Source organism: Silurus aristotelis (assembly GCF_946808225.1).
Source record: "Silurus aristotelis genome assembly, chromosome: 2".
In the NCBI taxonomy this organism is placed as follows: domain Eukaryota; kingdom Metazoa; phylum Chordata; class Actinopteri; order Siluriformes; family Siluridae; genus Silurus; species Silurus aristotelis.
The window spans coordinates 9,835,017-9,862,862 of NC_139575.1; the positions used below are offsets into that span (position 1 = coordinate 9,835,017).

At 39.7% G+C, this 27,846-nt stretch overlaps 1 protein-coding gene across 6 annotated transcripts in view; it reads right to left on the reverse strand.

Annotated features, from left to right (window-relative positions):
- The window catches only part of mast2 (microtubule associated serine/threonine kinase 2), a 149,038-nt gene that overhangs the window by 84,062 nt on the left and 37,130 nt on the right, over nucleotides 1-27,846 (reverse strand). The window contains exon 1 of one of the 6 annotated variants that reach the window (XM_083565463.1): nucleotides 3,893-5,401. The exons of 3 other annotated variants lie outside the window; for them this stretch is intronic. In XM_083565463.1, coding sequence (XP_083421589.1) covers nucleotides 3,893-3,931 — 39 coding nt within the window. In that variant the 5' untranslated portion in view covers nucleotides 3,932-5,401. Of the gene's footprint in view, nucleotides 1-3,892; nucleotides 5,402-27,846 lie in introns of those variants that run through there. 2 more of the 6 variants (XM_083565461.1, XM_083565462.1) reach the window with 2 other exon arrangements.

A 27,846-nucleotide genomic window follows, 5' to 3' on the forward strand; every position in this document is an offset into this window, starting at 1 on the left:
CTCTTACGGTGGTAAATGAGGAATTGTCACGCAGTCTCTCTACACGATCATGAGATTAATATGGCAGGTAGAATCCTCTCAAATGCAGTGACCTCATTAAAGAGCATGTAAATGCCCGCATCGCTTCCTCCTCACTCTTAGGCATGAAGCGCAGGTCAGTCGCAGCCTTTGAGGAGCTTCTCAGCTAAAAATTCATTACCAACTAGTCATGCTTTCCACACGTACACCGCCATAATCGATGATTAGGTAATGGCTTGTACTTCGCAAAAATAAATTACTGTGTGTTCAATTTGAGGCAATACAACTATACTACTAGTGTATCAGGTTTCATTTGGGTCACGACTCCTCGTACACCACTGGCGTATTTATTTATGTATACCGTTTCAGCTTGCTTCAGCTCGTCTTTCCTCATCGTTACAATCAGCTCGGCTCTAAACTCGCTGGAGAGTTGCTATTAAATCCGGGAATATAGCAGAATTTAGATTGGAAGCTAATAACGCTCTGCATGCGAGGCCCCATTGTGCATCAGTGCCACAGGTACATTTTTAACATCGTGCTTGAATACATGAATCATTCCAGGTGTGCACTATAGAACCTCTGGGTATCACTTAACCTTCATATATGGCTAACATACTATTTCAAATGATACACGTTTAGTCAAATTAGATGTTTTATTCGACAAATAACTGATGATAATCGAAACGATTCTAAAATCTATTTGTTTCCTAATTAATACAAATATGCTGAGACCTGCTATAAAGATACATTTTTTGCTCGGTTGTAGGAATGGGGATAAAAAACTCCACCATGGACGGTCCCAAGCGCGGTGGCAAAAAGAGGAGAGAGGGTGTTGGGCTAGTAACCCAACCCCGTAACTAAAAACTGCTACGGAAATGGCAAGCAAGCAATCATGCCCTTGCTTTATGGAATAATAATAATAATAATAAATAATGTTTTATAGATCTGTGAATTTCCATAGTATTAAAGAGGTCCGCCGATGCACAACCAGCGCCAGAGAAAAATCACGTTAAAATGTATCATTGATGTATAAATGTATCATTAATAGAAGTCCGGTTTGTTTTTCACTGGGTAGTTTTAACTAATGATGAATCAATAATGCAGAGGTTTCCGGAACACTCAAATTAAATACATTTATTATACGCATTTAAGTTGTGCAATAAAACTGGTTTACGGTTAACATTATTTCGATATTGAACTCAAAAACAACCCCCCCCCCAAAAAAAATAAAAATAAAATAAAATAAAAAACACCACACAAGGGGAGTGGATTGGAAATGCTGAGAACATCAGCACAAAAGAACACATTTGCCAGACAAATTGAACTCCTCGAGCAATACTTGCTGGTCTAAGCCTGAAATAAATCAGCAAACTCCCAATATCAGCAACATAAAGATGGGGCTGAACGGCTTATCTAGGTGCTGCTTATTACTCACGACCTGTGTCACTAGCAGCAAAAACCAATTTCCCATTTTATCCTCGGACTCGTGAGACAAGCCGGGATCGGCGTGAGGCGAGAGCAAGCCGGAAAAGAACACGATTCACTATCAATTCTAACTAACCACAATATGGGACACCCCCTGTTACACCCCCTGATGCATGTGTTTATAATGCTGCGAGGAAAAGAAAAACATGTTTGCCTGAAGCAAAATCATCCATTTAATTAAAAACTGTCCATGTTATTCTTCTCGTATCTGCATCACAGACGGGTTATTGTTTGTTGAACACGAACACTGGAGAAAATCCTAACCAAGGGCTTAGGAGACCACTAGGAAACAAGATTTAGTAGAGCCATCACTACCACACAACCCCTCCTTTAACCTCTTCCTAAAAGACCTTCCAAGTGCCTCTTCACAGACCACAGGGTTCAGGTCTTTCACCACTGAGACACATTGAGTGCATTAAAGCAAAAGCTTTAAGTCATAACAGTCAATTTATCAACAAGATGAGAAGGGGAGGGGGGGTCTTTATCCAGAATGAGTCTTAAATGTAGTGCTAAATAATTTAATACGGCCTTGAAGGAATGTAACACACACACACACACACACACACAAAAATATCTGCTGCTAATCAAGTCGAGGGCTTGAAAAAATATGGACAGGCTTTCAATGGGTGTTTTTCATCTGATCCCTGGCTTTAACAGAACTGAGCCCCCGGGGCAGAACCTCAGGATGGAGGGATTTGCAAAAACAACCCCCCCCCACACACACACACACACACACACTCCCCATGCAGTTGTTCAGTAAACTCACAAAACACAGAGCTCAGCAAACATCTCCCAGCCTCTCTACCATGCAATCTGCATCTACATTCATACACACGGTGCAAAAACAAAGGCAGACTGAAATTCACAGGCTCACTGGGCATGTTGCAATTATTAATCTATCGATAGATCAGACACACGAATCTTTATTTTACATCCATTACATCAGTATTACATGTGAGCGACTCGAGGACTTCCCCCTCAGTGCATTAATGCAGTCTGGCCTTCATTAGGATTGGGAAAGACAAGCCTGGGTTGGGGGTAAAGCGTCGGCATTTCTTGCTCGGTTTCGAATTTTTCGCGTTTTTATCAGCAGAAACCTGATATAGCAGACAGTGATTGAACTTGCTAGAAGTAGATAAGTGTCATGTCTCATTGATTGTCCTGGATTTTGACAAACAAATAACCACAAAAAAATAAAAATACTGCTAAAAACCTGCTCAATTACCAACACAAATACAATACGATAATCAATCAATCAAAATATCACATCTTTTAATCTCTCCCTTCCTCTCTCTTTCATATATATATATATATTTATATATATTTTTTATAAAAAAAATTTATGTATTTATTTTGACTATGTATAACCACATATCTTTTCGATTTTTCGATCTTATGATAGTGATACGAAATGCAGCTGTACTGTTGATTGTTCTGTTTTGCTAAATGATGTTCTGCATTTTGATAAATAACCAAAACATTATACTACTACATTCTGATCAGCATTCTGGAAGATTCCAGGGTAGGCTGGGCCATGTCTTGACTTGGTAATTGACTTGATAACTTGATATTTTTAAGTTACGATTTGGTAATCGGAAACCTCGTTACTCGAGGTCTGTCTGTCTGTCTGTCTGCCTGACCCTCTACAGTCTCTTGACAATCTCAGTACTTGTGCTATCAATGATAAGATCCAAAGCTAGTCTTGATATAATGCTAGTAAGAATGTGCATAATACACCACTGCATCTAATCTATAAACAGCACTGCAATAAGCTTATGGAGACAGAAAAAAAAAACTCAAAATTAAACCCTGAATCCCACATTCAGCGGCAGATGAATTACAAATTAGTGATTGTGCTTGCCTGTGGTGTTCTTTGTGTAACATGACCATGGCTTTCTGGTTAAAGTCAGACATTTGCTAATTAAATTCTCAGCGATAACCGAGACCTCTGAATGCTCATGCTCCATATGGTAGAGGTGGCCAAGCTGAAGCTTGAGGACACGCACGGTGCTTCGTTGAGGCAGTGTTGTCACGTGAGTTAACGTTTATTCATTTTAAAAGTGTTGGAAGGAAACGCGCAATGAACAGATTGAATGACTTGTTCATTCATAAGCAAGGAGAGAAAACTACCAACTGCAACCTCAGCATCTGCTCGACTTGCCATTACGTCCAAAGTGAACCGTGGTACATCACATTTGCAAGGTTTTCATCAAGACACAAGGACTGCTAGGAGGAATGTCAGCGAACGTCAAAAAAAATGGGGGATTCAGCTTCATTCAGTAGCAAACTGGTGTGAAAATACTGATGTGCTACCTACAAAACACACACGGGTTATAAAATTTGCTGTTTTGTTTACCCATTCATTATATCCATCATCAACGAGCCTTACCTGGAGACCTCGCCGTCTTAAAATACTGGAGTCGTCCATTGTGCTGTGCTCCAGAGACCAGCTTCAGAAATACCGTATAAGCGTCTTGTAAAAAGAATCAAGTGAGGAACCCAGCCAAGATTCCAGAATAATGCAATAGAGGAAGGAAGTGGGATCAAGATAAGCACTTTCACTTCACCTCTGTATTCATACAAGAGAGTATAGTGCCATGAACAGGCAGAGCAGGCATAAACGAGAGGTGAAAGTTCAGCTCTCACGGCCTGGTGCATCAGTTGCAGTGCATTTCAGCAGACTTGGCTGATCTCTTATGTTCCTCATACCAGAATCCTCCCTCACAATGACGCTGATGTGATTGTCTGATAAAGATGAGCAAGTCGGCGCAACAGAGGACGGTTCTTAAATAGATTTGATGGTCTTAATTCTCGTGTGCAAATGTACGTTAAAAAAAAGGCGACTATTTTGTCTAATCCAGGCGGAGGGCATGCAGTTCTTCAGATGAACAATCTGATCTGTAGATCTCTAAAGTGCAAAGCTCAGCACTTGTCCTATGAAAATGTTTTCTGTATCATCTTGATCGAGTCTAGACTCGTCATCGATTCAGCACTGGATAAACATCAACCTTTGGCATCGAGTCTCTCAGAACGAGGATGTGTAGCGGAGCTCCATCGGCCTCGTCCTGCTGCTCTCACTTCCTATCTGTGGACTCCCATAAGGACTGATTTCTATGGAAACCCCAGGCTCCTCACTACCGGTGGGCTTTTAATGATGAAACACAACAACAGCGCAGTCCTAAAACACAACAAACACCATTCTTCACACAGTAGAAGGAAAAAAAAAATGATGGGGAAGAAAAAAAAAAGGTGCTCGAGCTCAATGCAAGATTCTTCTCAAGCTCGTGGGATGGTGCTGTAGCTGCTCAAGACGGCGCGTCTCCACTCGGATGATCCAGAAATACTTGACAGCTGCAGAAGCAGCTTTCAAAGCAAACGACTCCACTCAGTCCCTCATTCCAATCATTCAATCAAGACATGGCGTAGAAGAGCTCCTGGTGCCTGAAGAACAGATAGAGTGACGTTACTGCGTTCATTCCAGTGCACTTTCCACGCTTTCCACGCTTTCCAAATCTCTGTAGCTGTACTAGAGTTTACTCTTCTCATCAGCCATTACATCCAGCTGATAAAATCTAAAAAGACAAAAACACTTAAACGGTTTTGATCCGAAACTGCAGCAGGAAGTGTCCCATTAACTGCAATGCGAGAGATGCACTTCTATTAACGTCGATTCATCTCGGTCATTAATGATGCCTCTGTTATGAATAAGCTGGCCGAGAGGAGCAGCCGGCTTATCCTGTAGAGCTTCTTCATCGGGCAGACGCCTGGAAATTAGACACCTTCTTTTCTCTTCCTGCTATAGAAAAACGAAAGCAGAGGCAGCTTTTTCTGCATTCTGTGTCTTCCTCACATGCCTTCCTCCTCTGCCCATCGCGTAGGAGCATTTGCTGCACAGCACGCTCCGTCTCTCCCGTCAGCCAGGCAACACATCCAGGCAGCCAATCGCGTGCTGCCGAGCTCATGTGCATTTACATAATATGAATGGGGGAGTTTCGAGGCTCCGCCTGCTCCACTCTCTCCCTGCTCCTGCTACTCTAATCTCAACACGGACCCAGATTCAGTTCCGGAAAAGCACACTGGAACACGACGATGAATAAATGATGCGTTCCCTCGGCCAGGATCAATTATTTAGTCTTAATGCTTGGACAAAACATGCTGTGTTTAACTCCGTCTCTTTTCATTAGTCTTAATGCTGCACACGGCAACAATATTTTAATAGTGCAATACTCCCTCTCTCTCTCACACACACACACACACACACACACACACACACACACACACACGCTCTCCCTCTGCACAGCACTTCGCTGCTTTGTTCTGTTCGCTGGGGGAGACAGGGACATGAGACACATGAAAGAAAGAGATTACCACCTATGCGAGCGCTTCTTTAGAATCGTGTCCTTACCACCCTGCCTCTCTCTCCTTCTCTCCCTCATAATCATAACTAGCACAACCGCAATGACGAGGAGGACTGAGAGGGAGGAAAAAAAAAAAAACGAGAGAGAAAAAGAAAACTCTTCCCTCTTTTTTAAACGACACACTTTCAAAATATTTGGATAAGAAAAGTAGGCCTGGATATGAGGAATAGGCCGTGAGCGTTAGCTCCCGGTTAGAGAGACTTGCATCAGCCATGGAACAGGTTCTGCTTTGCATATCTAGTATTTCACTCATAACCTGATTAGTGTGTTGCGGTGTTTTTGTGTCATTTGTTGTGTTATAAGGAGGAGTCGAGCCTTTCCTGAGATAAGTCAAATTTGACCTCCGTTCGGTGCCTCGCACACGCTGCCTACGGAACCTGCTGTGTCACCCTGAAAAATGGGTCAAGGTCTGAAAGCGAGATGGCTGTTAATGCTTGTAACACAGCAACAGCTCTGACGTGCACAACATGTTCTTACTAATGCACTCCTAATACATTAGATTATAATATAATACATCATATTATACAGGGTGACGCAGGGAATCAGGAGGTTTTGAAACTAGGAGTGATGCGCATTAATGGTATTTGCACTACCATGTATTCACACTATGTACAAGTGTTCTTATTTCATCTGTATTGTCTCACAGACAGACAGACAGACAGACAGACAGACAGACAGACAGACAGACAGACAGACAGACAGACAGACAGACGCTAAATATAGTGTTATTTATGTCTGTACTTTTGAGTCTCACCAACAGCTGGAACCAAATTCCTTGTTGACCAATAAATCTTTGATACTGATTATTCCGATTCTCTGTGATGTTGGCGATTGTTCGGAACCGGTGCAAGCTGGTTTAGAACCCTTGCAATTATTTATAACAGCGCAGTAAATTGATGCGCAAAGAGCGTTCGCTGTAAAACCTCGTATAAGAATGGTGATAGTGTGAGTGCTGCGCACAAAGAATTTTGGCATCGTCACACGTTTAGACATCATGAATGTGTCATGGCCGCTCGTCTGCTATCAAATCACGGGTGTGTAATGTCGAAGTAACGGCTCGATGCAGCGATGACGCATGCTGTCTAACAAAGCGGCGAGTGTGTTGTATAACGTTTTGGATACTACAATTTGAAGTCGACCGATAGCTAGGTTGGATTGTATTTGCCGATAACCGATTCGTTAATGGATACGGAATGAAAAAACAAAAAGCAAAACATACAATATGTAAAATAGTGCTGACGTTTATTACAAAAATAAAACAAACCATGAAAATGTGCTAAATGAAATTAATAATAATTAATAAATATACTAAATATAATATAATATAGCATGCTCTGTGCAGTGCACAGTCTCGTATAAAAACAAACAGCATGTAATGTCAGTGATTCACCTCTAGAGGCTGCTCTCGTAACGACAATAAACCGGAACACGGAAAAACTATCGGGATGGATTTTTGCTGTTAGCTGATAGCTTCAGCAATCAACTCTTCCTTTTCGGCTGCTGACAATAGGGGTCGCCACAGCGGATTATCCGTCTCCATACTACTCTGTCCTCTACATTTGCCTCTTTCAAACAAACAGCTCCAGCAATCAACTATTAGTGCTAAGTAATCGGGGGAAAAAACGATTAATCAGCAATATCTAAACAATACACTATATATATTACAGTAACAGCTCAAACACAACCGCAGACGCATCCACATCTATAGATCTAATCTAATCAAATGAACTGCTAAAATGTCTCGTTTAACAAAGTACTAATTGATGTAGTGTTGTTCATTTAGAGGTTTATTTCAAATTTACGGAAGGAATCTTGGTCATGTCGGACTTCAGGAAAGAAGAAATTACGTTTTCTGCTTTCATACATAAGAACAAGTTATATAAAAAAAAAATTAAAGTGAAGAGAGGGTGACAGGATGGTGTATCAGAGACTCCAAACCATTAAATCAACCCGTCAAATCAAATCGTGTGATGCGGCATTCAATCTTAAACGAACCATGGCGATTGTTGTCTATTCGCTGTGGTTTAAGCAGAATAACGCACTCCAGACCACAAGCAAGTTTCTTTTATCGGTTGTGCCCCACTTGAGATGTAAAAGCCTGAATCAGGCGCCTGCTCTCTATGAATAGCCATGTATCTCATTGTGATAAGAATTCCACTTGTGTGTCCCCCTGACCGTTAAACCGCACCATATGTTCTGCCCTGCCCTCTGAGTGGAATAAAGGGACGCAAAGGGACGAGACGCAGTCTTTTGCCCACACACAGAACAGGGCTAGTTATTTATGTACACCCAAAGAGAATAAAAGCCACTACAATCCAGTGGAAATCAATCCACACAGGGGCATAAACACTTTACATTAGTGCTCAGTTTAGCCACTTGAAAGTAGGACAGATTTACAGCAGTCACGTCTATTGACACAAACAACAAGAAGAAAGCAAAAGCATGAGGGACAACAAACTACACTTCATTCTTCATTCATCAAACAGATAAAAGCATGTTCAGATATCGCATGGCTAAGTGCCGCTGGAAGATGAAATTATAATACTGGAGATTAAAGAAAAGACAAATACTCTATAAATTTGTCAACTGTCCATCATCGTCTGGATTTATGGTTATAACCCTGAGCAATACAAGTGTCATTCAGATTAAGTAACAGCCTGAGATACATGAGGAGGATCATGAAGACCGAATAGGTTCACTTTTGTGGATGAATATGTTTCGTAATTGTTTTTTATTACAGTCTTCTAATTGGACAGAATCATTTCTACAAAGCAAATGTTAGGATTACTGTATACCAGGTTAATGTTAGTCTACTGATTCTAAAACAACTGAAACAAGGACCTGGTTCACATTAATACTTTTTTAGAAATGGAGCTGCTACAATGTGATATTTTTTCATTTTTTACAATAAAAATTTAAATTATGGCTGCTGCTGTTGATTGTTTTAGTAATCGAGTTTTTTACCGATAAGAATGACTTTTTTCTTCTTCATTAAAAAGCGATACTAAATATACAAGAGAACATAAGACGGGTCTCTTAAAATGAACAAGTAATTTGTTTCCCTTTTTAAAAAATTGTACATTTTTATTGCTGAAACTGCACACAGGAATATCTGTGAAAACTGAGCCCATTTTAGTGCATTTAATTGGCACATTATATCAAAATATAAATACAAATATTAATAAAATCACAAAAAATCATTAAAAACTGTAACCGCACTATACTGTGTTTTCTTCATGTTTTAGTTTGAAATGAACCCAAACTTTGAAAGCTTTGTTGTTTTAATAGGCCTGAATATTCTCCTCTCCCCTCGCTGTTTTCTGCAGCGTCTTTTGTGTTGTCTGGAAGCCCGTTTCTGCCCCATTAAAAAACAAAACAAGTTTGCCTAATTCCTTTATTTCTCGTAAACATGCGAAGTTTCTGGTGCATCCACCGGTAATCTTGTTGTCAGTCTGAAGTTTGAAGTTGTTGGTGTATGTACGAGGCTCATCTGCTTCATCTGTTTTGTTCCGTCTCCTCCAGAGTTCTCTCCAGGGATCGGAGTTTGACACCATGCGAATCTATTAATTGTAGGCTTTTTTTCAATTTTTAATTTGTAATGATTTTTGGCATTACAGTGCTACCCAATTGGCTAAAAAAACAACAACTCAGATTATTTGCCTCAATGCATTTTTGTATTTGAATTACTCGAGGAATCGTTTCAGCACTAATAGAAAACGATAAAGAAAGATCCAGTTACCACTATATAGACAAAGGTATTCAGACATGGACTTTTTTCCAGCCATCTGTGGTTTGTATAGGACATCTTGAATTGCAGTAGCATTACATTTTTCCTTTACTTGAGTTACGAGACCCAAACTATATCCAGCATGGCAATGCCCCTGTACACAAAGCTAGCTCCATGAACATATGGTTCACATGGTTTGGAGTGGTAGATCTTGATTGGCCCAATAGAGCTTTCACCTGAACCGTATTGAACAACGTTGGGATGGAATGGAGCGTTGATTGTAGCCCCAGGCCTTCTACATCAATACCTAAACTTGATAGGGTTCTTGTAGCTGAATGAACACAAAAGTCAACGAGCGCACTCCAATATGTAGTGGAAACATGCAACAAAAAGCTGTGCAATAACACCATTTGAAACTGTGCAATGTTACCAATTGCAGTTGTGTATATATATACACACACACACACACACACACACACACACAGATAGATAAATAGAGAGACAGACAGATAGACAGACAGTGTGCTCGTGTGTGTGTGTGTGTGTGTGTGTGTGAATAAACAAATAAAAATGAATAATTAAACCTGCACTATATATATATATATATATATATATATATATATATATATATATATATATATATATATATATATATATATATATATATATTATATATATTATATATTATATATCTCACATATTAAGAAAGCCACAAGTGATGAGCTGTTTGGGGACTGAAGGTATGAGTCTAATGTCAGAATCATTAATATTGACTGGGTTGGTAATGAAGGTTGTTGAAAGAGAAACAAATTCTGACAGGATAACTGAATGTGAAAGCAACCTGGTTTAGCATTGCAAAGTTGAGACAGACCCCTAGAGAGAGAGAGAGAGCGAGAGAGAGAGCGAGAGAGAGAGGGCGAGAATTAATTAGATCTTCCCTCTGGCAAGAAAACGTGTCTCTAAATCTAAAGAACGAGTTTCTTGCGTCTGTCGCAGAGCCGTCACTAGTAAATTGTGTGCCTTGAGCCATCTATAAATTAGTCATGAAAACAGACTGGTGTGCAAACATCTGCCGCAAAAGGTGAGGCGAAAGAAATCACCACTTTAATCAGTTTCATTTGCCAAACAAAAAGACACAAACCGGCTCAATAAAAACAATCAACTACCAGCATCCACGTTATCCTTTTTACACACCCACAGTCATAGTCAAGGTTATACAGTCACCTCCAGAATTATTGGCACCCTTACTAAATAATTAAACATACACAAGGTAGTCGTGAAATAAATGATAAATTATATTTACATTTGAAATCATTGGGCAGATGCCCTCATCCAGAGCAACTTGCATTGATCTCATTCATACAACTGAGCAGCTATAGGTTTAAGGGCCTTGCTCAGGGGCCCAGGAGAGACGGCTTGACGTGGCTGGGTTTTGAACTCATGATCTTCGGATCCAAAGTCGAAAATAATAATGGGTTTTCAAAGTGATAATTCCCTTTACATTATGGGAATGGGAGTGATTCAAGGTGGTCACACTATAAGGCCACACTTACTTCATTCACCTCATTCTAATAAAAAGTTGAGCTTTTTTTTTTTATATATAAACGCTTGTTATAATGTGTGGCCATGCAAGCTGTGTTCACGTATTCGTATCACAGGACCATTCAGCTCAATCCAGTGTTATTTCTACATACAATAGACACAATGGCGCTTTACAGAAATAAATGAATAATACACACTTTTCACAAGCGAATCCCTATAATTTCAGGGGATGTAGCATAAGTGTATGTCGGCTAGATTCTACAGAAAGGATCGACCCGTCATTCATCTAAAAGCCTTGAAAACATTCAAAGACTGCTTCCTGGAATATTTCCAACCGTAGAAAAAGCGCACAGCCTCTATTCTTAATGGAAAAAGCTATTTCTGAGAAAACTCTTTCACCGCTAGTGTAAGTCACTGTCATTAAAACACAGATAATGGCTGTGATAAAAAAAGAAAAAAAAAAAGCACGATGGAACTGTAAAACAGTAATGCCCCTTCTCGCAAAAAAAATCGGACCTTTAACTGAATTCAATTCAATATTATTTTGTATTTTATTTATTTTATTTAAAAAAAAGCCCATTTTTATCAAAAACAGGTTTGTCAAAATCGTGTGTCACAATTAACATCCTGCATCTAGCATTTTGTGATACCCACCAGTTTATATCCATCTTTGCCAAACATACCAAGAATTCTGCAGCTCACTCTCTGCAATAGCAGAGTGTTATATTTAGTAAAAACATGATGCAATAAAAACGCAAGGCACAATTTTTGCTCCATGTATTTCAGCCCTGTAATTTCAGATCTAACGTTAATGACGAATGGAAATGAATCTCTGCTCAGACAGAGATGAAAATCCCACATAGCTGCGACTCAAATTCTCAACAAATGGTGCAAGCGTCGCTACATTAGCCATCAAATGCCCCGTGCTATTACTAGCACGAGTTACACAAACAGCACAGTGTACAACGCCCTTCCTTAACCCCTGCGATGTTAAAATAAAGCATCGAGCTCACGGTGACTGATGTTGGATTTAAAAGAATGATAATAAAAATGCAGATGCTACGTAGCAGAAATGTCACCAGCCCTCGTGATTTGTCTCCTCGTTTCACAGGAAACCAAACCCCTGGTATAACCACACTTCATCACGCTGGGTAACATTAGATCATTACATATATCCTCTTATACCACCATACTAATCCCTAATGGCCAGAACAAGATTAGATAAAGGCACAGACACTTCAGAGATTTTGTTTTGGAGCTCAGAGTTGCAGACAAAAGGAAACAATCGTAAACAGTGAGTGTTAAAATACAGCGAAAGCTTCTAAAATTATGAACAATCATCAGGCTAAAAATCTTCTACTAGGCCTTGGATCATCTACAAAATGAGATCAAAAACAGCTGTCCATGGACAAGAGTACAAGACTTGACAATCAATCCGTCCGTCCGTCCGTGGTTAATTGTAGCAACACAAGCCAATCTGTTAGCTCATGTATGCAGAAGAGGGCCGATAGCCTTTTGCTCCAATGCAGCACGAGTTGCACTTCAGGCTCTGAATTCACATCTTGAAGAAAAAAATGCTACCTAAACATGCCATAAGCGGTATCGAATAGTTTCGAGTATCGCTCTGTTTACAAAAAAAATACTTTATTTACACAGTCACCTTCAAAAGATTGCACAGCCATACAGCGTTTCCAGCGTTCCTGCCACTTCTGGAACGTGTCCTTAAAGTCTTCTTCTCAAAGTGCGTCAATCGCTATCGCTATTCGCACTGGATCCCCGCAAAAACGCAGACCTTCGTGCTGGATCTTCATCTTCAGGAAAGAGAACGAAGTGATACAGCTGTAAAGCTGTTTTGAGACAATGTCCATTGGGAAAAGCGCTATAGGAATAAACTTGACAGGGGCCAAGTCAAGACAGGAGTAGGGTGGGTGCGGAAGTGAGATCATGTTGTTCACGCTGAGAATCTCGCGTGTAAAGAGAACTCAGCGACAGGGTGCGCACGTGGCACACAGGACTGTGTCTTTTGGCACACTGACTTATGAAGCTCGGTGCTCCCTGTGACTGCGCGTGTAGCCTTGTGCTTCATTCGGTTTCCGATTTATTTAACTTTTTGATTCCACAGTTAGTTCATTGTCTATTTACTGGAAAATTGGAACGACAGATTTCAAAACACCCAAAGTAAATTCTAAAGCCTGCAGTGTGGAAAAACAAATGGGAACCACCACCTGGACATGCAGCTGTTTATATACACAACAGGAGCTCTTTTTACATCTGTGTACATAAGGTTTAGACTTGAACTAGTACACAGAGAGGAGAACGTGATATGCGATACGTGTCTTGACTGCACTTGAACTCTGTACATGAGCATATGTATGATTATTCTCATGATAATTACATCATAATAATAATAATAATAATTTGTTTTCTAGTTGTTGTTTTGATATCAACAAACAACAATTATCATTAGTAGTATTATTATAATAGGCGACTGTAGGCTTCTTGGTCTTGATATCTGGATGAATTGAACACAGGAGGAGGCTCCAGCACAATAGCTGCAGTGTTCAGGAATTGTGTTGGGACGTTCTCACCCACCTCAGCATACCGTATAAACCCAAACCACAGAGTCTTTCTTACTCAACACAATAAGTGTCATCAGTACTATAACAACGGTTAAATGAATAAATATATAATGTATATCACTGAAGTCAATTATCAGAGATCTAAGGATCTGGAACCATCAGCTCAAAATAATGAATGAACTGTTTGAACCTTAAAGGCATCCAAACACCCTCGATTTTCCATTCCTTCCCACGTTGTATATGCAGTGTGTGTGTGTGTGTGTGTGTGTGTGTGTGTGTGTGTGTGTGTGAATGAACACAAAACAAACAGGTTTTCTTTCCATCCCAAAACTCACAGTAATGCCAGATTGTCCCTCTTTTTATTTATTTATTTTTAGCCCCAAGCCAAATTTACTTACACAAAGCACTACCAGAGGAGCTCTCCAGATGAGATCCTAACAATAAGAGTCACTGTGGCTTGCACAAATACCTTCTATCCTGGTGTTTAAACTTAACATCGTCAGGTCATCAAGAAAAGGGAGCACAGGGGAAATAATAGCTGGTACAATGAAAATGATTGATACATGGACAGAGTAAATTAAAAGCATTTAGAAACTAGAAATGCTCAATAAAAGGTCCTTGCTAAACAGTTATTAGATCAGGAATTTATGACAAATTTGAATCTATACTTTCAGAACAGAAACAATAAATACCTTCTGCCCAATCAAATTACAGCTTTTGAATCATGATGAAATATAGAATAATTTTTTTTCTGATTCATTAAAAATTAATACTAAATTACACAGAAGGTTGGGAATTTTTCTTCAAATGAGGCAAGGTGCCAAAAATGACATCAGGCAGGGAAACGTGAGCATTTTGTTTTATTGGCCGAGCAAAATCCATTTGTACCAAAGCGGACAAGTGTCCCGCAGCTCAAGCTCTATGTCGAGTAGTAAACAAGAAATCATGTAACTCTGCATCACAAGCTCAAGGCTGATGTCCTGATGGGGTTCGTTTTAATCTGCATCATTACTCTGTTCAAAATAAAATAAACAGTAAAGGAGCTTGAAAAAACGATATCAAATCGAAGTGATCTACCACAAGTTCTCCAAATAAAGTGGTTATTGCGTGTTGGCTGGTTAGACCAGTACACTATCTTTGTTTGAAATCTTTTTGTTTCTGAGTTGAACAATTTGTTTCTGCACCTGTTCACCTGTACCACTATGTAAACAGAGAACATTTTGTCCAGTATATATTTTTGAACCCAATTATCTGAGCATCTTCAGCACATTCGATGTTCACACAGAGCAGACATCGTCAGAAACTCCTCCCATCCCAGCAAAAATAAATAAATAAATAATAACTTCTATCCAGTAGGAGATACAGGGCCATTCAAACCAGCAGGACCAGGTTTCTTTTTTTTTACAACAATTATCATTTTGACTACTTCACTGTCCGTATTTCGCCCTGTTTATTGTGTGTTATCTCTACATAATTGTTAAGAATTAAAACTTTAAGCATATCCTAGTTTATGTTTGCCATTTCTTAATTAATCCACCAACTGTCCTGCAAATTAGGCTGAACTTCACGCATCTGATGCACCAAACCGTGCGTGTACGTTTTGCGCTTGCATGAGGGAACATAACTCTCTCGTACCAGCAGATGGCAGTAGCCCAAAGAGCAAGAACTGAATGTATGAAGCAAGCAGCGTTTATTTAGTAACGGATCCCTGTAGCTTTTTTCAATCTTGTCTTCTAATCTGCAAAGATATGTACAAGAATGAAACAAGCGTGTTCCGTGTTTTTCCCGATTGAAGTTTTCATTCTCGCCAACAATCTCCGCCGCTGATTCGACAAACACTGAATCGGCCGAGAAACAGCTGACGCGATCCGGACAGAGACGGCGGTGCAGGAAAAAAATGAAGCCGACCGATGATCAAAAACTTCAGCTTCTGCACATATTCACTTCCCATAGCTTTAATTATTGTAGCTATATTTAAATATTTAACTGCACAATATCACTATTTGCACTTCTTTCAGATCGTGAACTGGATTTAATTGCTGCGTATGTGTACTGTGCAATGACAAGTTTTCTATCCATCCTTTTATATCTCCATCCTTTCATCCGGCTTTGATTCATTTCACTAGGACACAAATTCAAGCACATGAATTGCGAGTGCGACTGAGGAAATCCCTCAGACTGAACTTTTACAGCATCATTAACCTGCTTGTTTATTAACGATGTGATCGTTCAGGAATGTTTAGACCCGTTTAGGATAGTTATAAAAGATCCGATCGTTTTTCTTTATTCGCCGTTTGCCAGAACTCGGCCACAGTGAGGTCCGTCTGGTTTTCCCAGACCACCCCTGGAGGATTTATTTATTTAAGCGATAAATAAACGACGGACGCAGAAACACATCCATCAGCCGCAGTCACCGCTGTCCTCTTCTGACAGCCTGCATGGAGACGTAGATAAAGACCTGAAGCCTCTATGACAGGCTGAAATGCCACTGCTCATAAACAAGCGACTAAATCCTCAGTTCCAGCCACAGCTACGGACAAACACACACACAGCTGTCCACAGTGAACAACATCGAGGAGAAACACCACATGGCTGAATCTCGCTCAGAGGAGATCAAGGAGTCATTGTTTGAGACTTTGCCCTCCAGTGAAATTACCCCCTGCCTTTTATAGGCCGTTAATGCAAAGTTATTTGAAAAAAATAAATCAATACTATGACAGGGAGGTGTGATCACGCCCTAACGGCAAGTCACTGTTAATACCATAACGTTGATCATTTTCCAATTTCAAGAAGTGTTTATTTCCCTAAGTTTCTTTCGGCTTCTCCCGTTAGGGGTCGCCACAGCGGATCCTCCGCACGTTTGATTTGGCATATGTTTTACGCTGGATGCCCTTCCTAACGCAACCCTCCCCAATTTATCCGGGCTTGGGACCGGCACTAAGAGTGGCTGGGGATGGTTCCCTGACCGGGAATCGAACCCGGGTCGCAGCGGTGAGAGCGCTGCATCTTAACCACTAGACCACCAGGGGACCTGTCAAGAAGTGTTTATTTCCCTAATATGCAAAAAAAATAAAATGGGCATGTTTGTTAATAAATAAATAAAAAGGTCAGACTATTAAACAGCAAGTCAGACGTTATTTACTTCCTATTCTCAGTTCTGTTTTAGCTCTGACACTAGACTTCCAAAAACTTCATATGCATCCCCGATCCGCACAAGATCAATGGATATACTTGGTTTTTTTGCTGAAAAAAGTTGTTTCGCTCTACAGAATGTGAAGTGCCCATAATGCAAAGCCCAGAGTATTAACTATTAGTATAAAAAACCCATGTTCAGATTCTGCTCGATTTGTTTTGACTTGGTGCTACAAGTAGTAACGGAATCTGCCATCAATTAACATCACGCACGCCGAACATTAAAAAAAATCATACACACGTGCCTGCCTGTGAAGAACTTGCAAGCAAACATCCTGAGGAGGACCTGTAATAAATATTAATGGCTGCCAGTGTGATCAATAACTCCAACCCTCTAGCTGACCACTAATGGCCTTTCAGGATTACTCGCCATCACTCGTGTACAAACCCCATCAAATGCAGGTAATATAAAACGAGCTATACACACGATCAATACGAATGCTCCAAAAAAGAAAAAAAAGATTGGTTATGATCCGGGAAGACGACGTGAGAAACGCCGCAGCAGGATATCAGATTACAGTTAATCAAGTCTTTGGATAAAAACGTGTCACAGTGCGTATTGTTTAATATCACAGCAAAATGTATGATGACTAATTTCACAAGGATAGTATTTATCTTTTTGAATTTGAATTTTTAAATTGCTGTTAATCTCATCTTTAAACTTTGATCTTAAATACCGAATGACCAACGTAAACATTGTGGACACCTGACCATAATACTGGGCTTTCTGAACATCCCCCAAATCCACATTTACTTTAATAAATCTCTCCACTCTTCTGGGAAGATGTTCAACTAGATTTTGGAGTGTGCTGGTGGAGATTTGCTCTGAGCTCTATAGAAAAAGATCTTCCAATTTAACCCATGTCTAGCACATGTTCAGGATTTTGTGTACAGGAGCAGTGTCAGGCAGGAACTTGTTTGGGTCCTAGTTCAAGTGAAGTGTAGATTTAATGCCATCACCTTGAAAAGCCTCCATATATGGAAAAGAGCCACATACAGTATGGCTGGAAATGTCAGACGCCTCGATATTTTTGTCTATATATTGTATCATTTATTATTAGTGGTTATAAAAATAAACAGAAAAAAAAATGTAATAGAAGTTTTATATACACATTTTGTTATACAGTGGAACCCGGTTATCTCGACCTCGGTTACCTCGACAACCCTATTAAGTTGACATTTTTGAAGTGGAACCGCCAAATTCTCGCTTTTTCTCAGCATTTTTTATCGGTTATGTCGACTTTTTTTATGTCGACGAACCCTGATATCTCGAGCACAAGTGGGGAAAAATTTGCCATTTAACGTCGGTTATCTCGGTGCAGCCGCAGAAGAACTCGCGGAAGTGGCGGAAAAAATCAAACCTTACAGATGCTACAGGTAAAATTTCAAGCACGTTAATATACTGCCGCCATTTAGATTTACGTTTATCTCGCTCATCGGTTACCTCGATGCTTTTTTGGCAACCCCCTAGGACATCTACATAACCGGGTTCCAATGTACTTTCAAACTTGGTACTTTAGCAACGCAATTCAGTAAGAACGCATCAGGAAGAGACGCTTAAAAAATAAAAAAATTTTAATGAACAAATATCCAAAAATGTATTTGTTTATCCCAAGGATCTGGGAAAGAAACTTTCCAAAAATGACCAAACTCGCATCTAAACAGCAATATAATGAAACCGGAGCAGTGGGTTTTTATCAGGCTGTGTTTCTCCATGGGTGTTCGTGTCACATGGTCATACGATCCCGTTCCATTCAAAACGACATCTCGTCCAAGCGGTCGAAAAATTTCAGCTCATATTTCAGTTTGGGACAAAACCAAAGCTCCAGTAACAATTTGAGAAGAGTTTAATATCTGGGGGAGGGTCATTGATGCAAGTAACAGCAGATCTTTTTTTCCCCACCACTGTACAGAAAATCATTGTATTACTAAAATGACCACACAAGCAGGGAGTGTGGGGGCAAAATCTGTGTTTCAGCCTGTAATTTTCTCAGATGAAAATAGAACAAAAAAAAAAAAAAAAAAACACAGACATGGGCAAATGACCATAAAATAACCCAAGATACATTTAATAGCATCAAGACAGTGCTTGAGTGGTAATGAAATGTGATTATTGAATCGAATGTTTTCAGTAGCAGAAGCTTTTAGAGTAGATGACTGCATCTTTTAAATAATAAGCTGCGACACCAGAATATAGTCTTTAGACAACGTCTAAATGCAGCAGGCATCAAAGATCGCCAGCTGAGCAACTGTTTACGGGGTAATTACTACATTTCTCATACATGTAATGAAAGAAGCAATATGTCCTGTGGAAAAAAAACAGAAACGAATACATTTCAGGAAGTGCGAATATGAACCGTCTTGGATTCTGGCCAGAATGGTCACACATTTCTCTGTTAACGTGGCGTGTTGAGAGAGGCTTTAATCTGATCCTGCCATACACACAAAATGCTAAGAGAAATGATGAGACACTGAAATGCAAACTGGGTGCCGTAGTGTCAAGCTGATGAAAGTAAGAAGGTAATGAGGCGGAATAGAAAATCTCTTCATCTACATATTCTTTGCAATACATAATAAACTCCAGCCTTTTCGCCAAAATAAACTCTGTCAACATACAGGGTGCCCCATAAGTCTACCATCATAGGGTTTTATAACTGGGAGTGGGCTGTAAATAATAAATAAATAATTAAGATTTACTCACATCAGTTCTTGACTATATGAGAATTCATATCTAAACAAGGAAGAACCGATCCAAATAAATCCACCCATAGCGTTATCAGGTTTGAGCCAGCTTCTGTAAATAAAAGATGACTTTTGCAGGTTTTTATTTTGCTGGACTTACTGGATTTTTCTGCTGATTTTCCATCAAATGTAGTCAGACAGATTTCCTCAGCCCAGTGCACATACGCAATGTTAAATGCAGAGGTGAGCTTTGCATTTCACACCCTTCAGTGATGTCCTACCTCAATCAATCCACCTCTTAATACCGTCATTACGACGCCACGGCGTATAAAGACCATCAATATTATGGAGAAACACAATATAAACACAGTGCTGCATCACACACAGGTGGAATGAATGGCATTACTAAAAGCGAAAAAACCCAATCAACGCTATTCAACAAGTCTCCTTTTAACTGCAGCCGCATGAAGAAGCATCAATATTTTCCTCGTAAAATGACCCCGGGGTTTTCCGTGAATCCGTAGTACCTTTGGAGTTCTTCAACCATTGAATGAAATACGGTTTTCCCGGAGATTTGAAATAAAGGAAGATTGTGTTTTTGTGCAAATCCTACCGGGAAAAAAAATGTAAAAGCATAATAAGAGCTGGAACGATTCCTCGAGTAACTCGAATCATTCGAATACAAAAAAATATAAAAATTGGCCAAATTATTTGAATCGATGCTTCGTTAAGTCCATTTAACTACCCACGGAGCACCGAGTTTCCCCACGGACCATTATTACTGACGCACCACCCGCTAAACTCTGAAGCGCTCTGAAAAGGTAACGCAGAAGATGCTGCAGAATGAAGGAGAAGTGGGGAGAAAACAGCGAGGGGCGAGGAGAAGATCCAGGCCAAAGAAAACTGCCGGAAAGTTTCCAAAGTTTGGGATCGTTTCAATCAAAAAGAAAAAAAAAAAAAACTACAGTGTGGTTACCGTTTTTTTTTTTTTTTAAGAAAAATTATAATTTTTGATCATGAATATGTTGAGAGACCCGTCTTATTGTCTCTTTTATATTTAGTTTCACTCTTTATTAATCAGGAATAATCTGTAGAATTCTCGATTACTAAAATAATTTATAAAATGGTTTATAAAACAGCTTCACTGTGTGAATTGTTTTGGCTGATCTTTTCTCACAATGAACAGCTTTGGCCTTAGAAAGCAAAAAACAAACAAACAAAAAAAAACCCCACTAAATCCACATGACTATCTGAGCTTGTGCAGTTTGCTAGCTCTGACTAGCGCACTAGTAAAAATGTGAAAACGCCAATGTTATTGTACACCTGCTAGATGGCCCCTGTGATGCCAATTAGAAATATGATTGGGTAAAGCAAAAGCTTTATCAATTTTGAAAGCCTCAAGGCAGATTTCTTTGACCCTGGCAACACATGATGGATGAAATTGGATTAAAACTAAAACAGAAAGAAAAGCTATGAAATTAAAAGAATAGACTATTGGAAATGATTTAATACATAATCAAAATCACTGACTAGCGTTTTATTTATGAGTACAGGCCAGGAGAGAAGGCCTTACTGGTCCCGACAGGCTGCCACTAGTTAAATGTAACCCATGACAATACAATAGAGGTGCTATATTTTAAGTCACAGGAAATTTGGCAAAGAAAAAAAATATCTTTCCGAGGCAAATTCAAAATCCATCACACAAAGAGGCTCTAAAAATTCCCAAACAAAGCCAAGGCCAGTGTGGAGATTCATTTCATCTGATGCAAAGAAGCAACAAAGACAGTAAAGAAATGATAAGTAAAGCCATTTACCAATGTGACAACATGCTTTTATAACCGTACTGACAGTTTCCAAGGCAACCCTACATGGCTTTTGTTCATGCGTGCGACAGGTGAAGAAATGGATCTTATCTGAGAAGGAGGCCGATGTGGAAGGAGAATGAAATCCTGAAAAGTTCAGCTGGCATCAAATCAGCAATGCTGAAGCACTGATTGAAGGGAGATTGAGTAAAGCCAAAGCAAAGTCCAACACACACACACACACACACACACACGACTAAAGAGGAAATGACGGGAGGGTCAAAACTGTGAGCGATGCACAAAGTAATGCCTGAAGTGTTTGATTTATTGTCCATTCTTTTCCGAGGTTTTAAGAAAGAAATGTTGACAATAAGCACAGATACCAAATATATTCCATTGTGGCTTCAATATACAAACCCCACAGCTTAGGATCATAAATTGTAACTAATGGACAGTGTAGAAGTGTAAAGTCTCATCCACATCAAGGTTTTATTCATTGTGCGTTCCGAGATGCTTTTCTGCTCACCACAATTGTAAAGAGTGGCTACTTGTAGATCTGCACGATTTGGGGGGAAAAAAAAGTCATGTCGTGATTATTGTGGTCAATATTCCGATTGCGATATAATAAATGGCATCATGAGTCGCACAAGCCGACATCGCGATTTACCATTAATCACGCAGCTACTTGTGCTTGTACTTTAACCTTTCAGTCAAAAAAAATAAAGCTTCTTCTCCACCCTCGGTTTCTACTGAAGGGCATAATAAGCGTGTGTATATAGACTGATGTACACAAACAAGATTCCAAATGTGCATTAAGTGTACACTTCATATCAATAATGTATAAAATGAAGCACAGCAGTGTATAACAGAGTCGGACTTGTGACATTCTACACCGTTATATACGTTGATGTCCGTTCATGTGCCGGTTCCCGGGCGTCATCTTCTGAACTTCTGAACACCTTTCAGTAAGCAGCTTGAAAACTTTATGCTGCCTATACTGAATAACCCTAGATAATTGATTTACATCCTGTAGTAGATGCTCCTGTACTACATAAGAAGTCATTCAGCATTTCTCACCTGTGTACTAAACTGCACTACATCGCACGACGATGCCAAAAGATAAACTCCCGAGAGTAATAGTTGTGAAAGGAAGGAGGAAGACAGTGAACAATGACTTTCTTGGTCGGCTACTTTTTAGATACAAGCCGTTGTAGCGCGTTGAGTCTGGGTGAAGGGAGAGCTCGCTAACTCCAGTTGCAACAGAAATCATATGAGCACAGACAGGTTTCCAAAACTAGTGCTTTTTTATTTTTCTTGGCAACAGCGTTACGGGTTAGTCAGAGAAACTTAGAAATGAGCATCAGAAAATAATAAGGACATATTCCTCAGTCTTACACACACGCAGTAATACTGGAAAAATGCAGTGGCATGCCATTCCCAAAATACCGCTATGCTCCTAAAGGAAGCGCAACATATTTCACCCGTTACACCGTGTGTAACGTGTCTTTCGTTAAAGCCTGTGTAAAGTTCATTAGTTTCAGTGTAGACAAATATTTGTAAAATTCAGTGCGGCTTATATATGGGTGCGCTTTATAGTCCGTAAATTACGGTACATTGCTCACATTTCACCATTTTAATATTTCTTCTGAAGGGACAATACAATAGAAATGGAACGCGGATATATTTTAGAGTAGACCATGTGCAGTGTAGCAGTACAGATTTACGGTCCTTTAAAAACAACAACATACAGACATTGTCAATAAAGTAATAGAAAATATCTAAAGCCACATGTCCTATTCATGTTCATGTCTGCTTGACACGACCATACAAGTTTGTGTATCTTGTGACAGAGGAGTTACAATTTGGGTGTTTAAAGTACAAATCTCTCATACTAAACACTGGATGTTCAACATGGCACCTCATGGTAAAGAATCTGTGAGGATCTGAGAATTAGAATTGTTGCTCTCCACAAAAGTGGCCGAGGCTATAAAAAGATCATAAACACCCTGAAACTGAGTTACAGTACAGGGTCATACAGAGGTTTTCCAAAACAGGTTCCACTAGGAACAGACCTCGCAAGGGTCCATCAAAGAAGTCGAGTCCTCGTGCTGTGTGCCAGGTGCAGAAGCTGTTTTAAAAAAAAAAAAAAAAAAAAAAAAAGACCAGACGTATGAGTGCTGCAGCATTGCTTTAAAGGTTGCAGAAGCAGAAGGTCCGCTTGACAGTGTTCAGACACACACCGCAACAAGTCGGTTTACATGGCAGTAATCCCAAAAAAAGCCTCTTCTGAAGCTGGCTCACAATAAAGTTTGCTTTAAACAGTTTGCTGAAGAGAACCTCTCCAAGAGCATGAATTACTGCAGTCAAGTCCTCTGGTCTGATGAGACTAAGATAAACTTGTTTTTCCTCAGACGGTCTCCAGACGGTTGCTCACAGTCAAACATGGTGGTGGTCGCATCATGGTCTGGGGCTGCATGAGTGCTGTTGGCAATGGGGAGCTGCAGTTCATTGAGGGGAAACATGGATACCAACATGAACTGTGACATTCTGAAGCAGAAAATTATGCCCCCCCTTCAGAAACTGGACCGAATGGCAGTTTCCAAAATAATAACGACCCCAAATTGCAAACACACAGCTAAGATGACGACTGCGTTTCTGAAGAAGCTGAAGGTGGTGGAGTGGCCAAATATGTCTCCAGAACTGAACCCTATTGAGCACCTGTGGGGCTTTATATATAGCTCCGTGATGTCATTGTGGAGGATTGGAAGAGGATCCCAGCAACAACCTGTGCAACTCTGGTGAATTTCATGACCAGGAGGATTAAAGCAGTGCTACATAATGGTGCTCACACAAAATATTGACACTTTGGACACAGTTTTGACATGTTCACATGTTATTTAGACAATAAAGACTGTATGTTGAGTTAAATCTGTACTGCTAAACAAGCGGCACATTGACTACTGAATTGTAAGGAGTGTACTCACTTTTGAAAGATACTGTATGTGTCTTCTAATAATAATATAAAGACAACAATCCTAAAAAAGGGGACATGGACATGAGATGAACTAGAGTGCCATTTTAAAGGTCAGAGTTGAGCAGGGTTTTTTTATTTTAACTGCTATTTGCTTCAGAAGCTCCACAGGAGCTCAGCTAGATGAGAAACGTCCTCACAAACAAACTCTGATCATGATTCGTCCATGAAGAAGAAGATAAAGCAGGTCAAAGGATCAAATTCCAGCTCTGTATGCAGAAATCGAGGGTCGGTTAGAAAAGCATAAAGCGCACATATACATTACTAAATTAACAATACGAGAGAAGAAGAGCATCAGGTTCGTTTAAGCCCTCGGTATTATATAACATGGTCGTATGAAACAAAAACCAAAAAGGGTCCGTCAATTATTCCTGGAAAATTATCCACCAGAAGCGGTAAGCAATGCTACGCTTTGTTATTCATATCCGCACTCAAACTGTGCACTCCCGTAGAGCCTTTAATTTTTCATGTGCATCTTAATTGCTGTTTGGACCGAAACAAGCAGGACTTCACCACAGGGAGGGGAAAAAAAAAAAAAAATTTATAAAAATTGTAAAAAAGAGAGACCTTGAGGGGGGGGAACAGAGCAGACCTCATTAAAAAATAAATAATACAATTATATTATAATTTTTGTGACTCAATGTGCAGTATTACGGCTGCGGAATGGCCTCGCACTTTAGCCAATTAAACTCCTGCAGGAACGTAGATCTCTAAAGGTCACAGCTGTGAGAAATGAGCACATCTGGGATGAGAAAAAAAGTGAAATAGTGAAGTGAGCAAAAAGATGCACAAAGCACAAATGGCAAACAAACCAGTTCTGAACAGCACACTTCTGCCTCCATTTCTTATTCTGGCTGAATTGAAAATTCGAACATGATCAAGCAGTGCATCTCGTCCCTCGTCTGAAGAATCTAGTGTGAGGTTTCTGTACACTCTGTAGAGCATTCTGAAGAAAGCAATCATCGCAAAATCCTATGTCGAACCATCGTTGACTACTGGTACACACTTCTGAATCTGTTGTGTTGAATAAAATATACTATAGTGTGTACATAATGTACTATAGCAGTACTACAGCATGCTTTATAACAAGCCAACAGACTGCTAATGAACGATGAAAAATCTGGCTTTTATTAATAATGACACTTGGAGAAAACCAGATCTCAGCATTCATTCATAACGGAGTGTTGCATCTCAGAATGAGATTACAGCAAAGATATCTTTCTCTATAAAAGCATCTACCGGATCTACTAAAAACATCTGGTCCAGGAAAGGCTGAACACCATTACTGCTAATGCAATATCAGATTTTTTAACGGAAAGAAAAAAAATTGTAGCCTGCGCTTTTTCTTAAGAACTCTTCACGCAGAAGCATTTACTCTTTTTTTTTTGTTATGAACGTGCTTTTTTAACCTTATAGTGCAGAGAATGAGTCATGATTTCTCAAGTGGGTTGATGGTTCTTTACCGAGATGGGGAAAAAAAAGCTATTTAAAAGTAGAACCTGAAGCTTTCATAATTTCACAGGAGGGAGCCGCAGTAGCTCAGCCATAGGCCCGAGTCTATTAGAGGCTAATGGAGAAGAACATTTGATACTAAAAGAAAGCGGGAGCTTGGAGAGAAATGGATCGGGCAACAAAGATAAACGGATTTGAAGCTCACCTTCTCAGAGTACATCTGCAAAATTTAAGAGTCGTACAAATAAATTATTCATAATGAGAATTTCCTAAAGAAGTGAAAAACAGACAGTGTCCTTGAAAAGTCCTGCTTTCAGAAAAAAAATCTGAAAGAAAAAAAAGTCCTTGTATGTTCTCTCAGACACGATAGCCAATGGAAATAAATTGGTCTAGAACAACAATCAGTGGAGTAGAAGCTCCATTTTCAGGTTTTGAACTCCAAGTAGAAGTTCAGAAAACAAAAGCTATGACTGCACTTCACCAGATTCCCCCCCACCCCCCCATTTCGAACCTGCACTTCAGTTTTGCCGTGAGAAGACGTTATTCAAGTGCGTTTAATGGAATGTTTTCGGCAGAAACTCGCATGAAAAACTTCTTAACACAAGAATAAAGCAGCTCAGTATAATCCATTCAGAGCATCTACTTAAAATGACTTACAGATGAACTGTGTGTGTGGAAGACTTGACAAACGAGGTCAATATACGAATAGTTGAGAGAAAAAAAAAAATTCATGCGCAAATGAGCAAAAAAAAATAAGATGTCAAGTATTTCAGATTTTAATGACGCCTCTCCACGACCGCCTTCTGTAATTTATTCACAAGGTAAAAGGCGTGCGAACGGAAAACGTCAGGCACGAGATGTTGAAAAGAAAAGGATATTTCTATAACGCGGACGCACGCGTGAATATGCAAATTTCACAATGTTAACGACGCCGGCATTCTCTTTCAATTCAAAGTCCCTTTTCAAATGAATTTTCAAGGATCAATCGAGTAGTAATATTTGGATTCCTCTCCCTTTCTCTCTCTGCCTGTATGAATATCATGCGTAAACTGGGGATGAGCCTGAGGCAGAAGACTCCTCAGAGAATTTCTCTTTAATCGAGTGCGGTATTTTCAGGCCAAAAAAAAAAAAAAAAAAACACAGTCACGTGGAAAATAAACCGGAGTATATAGTACCGGTGTCACCATCTGTGCGAACCAAACCCAATCCTGTCTGTTCTGTTCGTACGTGTTTTTCTTTTTTTAACGCACCGATGACCATCCCGTAGATAATGTGATTGGTTCAGTTTTGCGCACAAACATTCGACGCCACCCAGGCTTTTTATTGTTACATGCACAAAAATATCATCTTAAGACACACACTCGAGGCTGCATGGCAGGAGCGGCACAGTAAACACCATCTGCCTATCCTGTGTGGTGCCCGTGTTTGTGATGCCCCCAGCCATCTTCTCTCACACGCTTCCCAGACATTAAAGCTCCGCTGCAGGAGATCAGGATGCCCTTAGGGGGCAGGGATTAGAACTGACCACTAAAAACACTACTGCTGCTGCTTAGAAGAAGAAAAGGAGACGGTTGTGAAAACGAAAAGAATTCAAAGAACAGAAAACAGGTAAAGTAATGAATGGGAGGACAGAAAGTGTCTTTTGTCTTGTTTTTTAAAGAAAAAACGTGTTGTGAAACCTATTAGGCACTTTTTTTTTTTATAACAATCGTGATCTAAGCAACGATCCCAAAACTTTTCTTGCAGTTTTTTCATAAACCAGGGGGGTTTTCCCCATGAATTTAATTAGTATTTTTTTTATTTTTATAAAAGTCTGCAGGCTGTAAAATTCATTAAATTGGAAAAAAACATTTAAAAGTTTCTGTGAAGCTCAGTACCAAATAAAGCATGGCCCAGTACTGGTCAGTGGCCCAGTAAT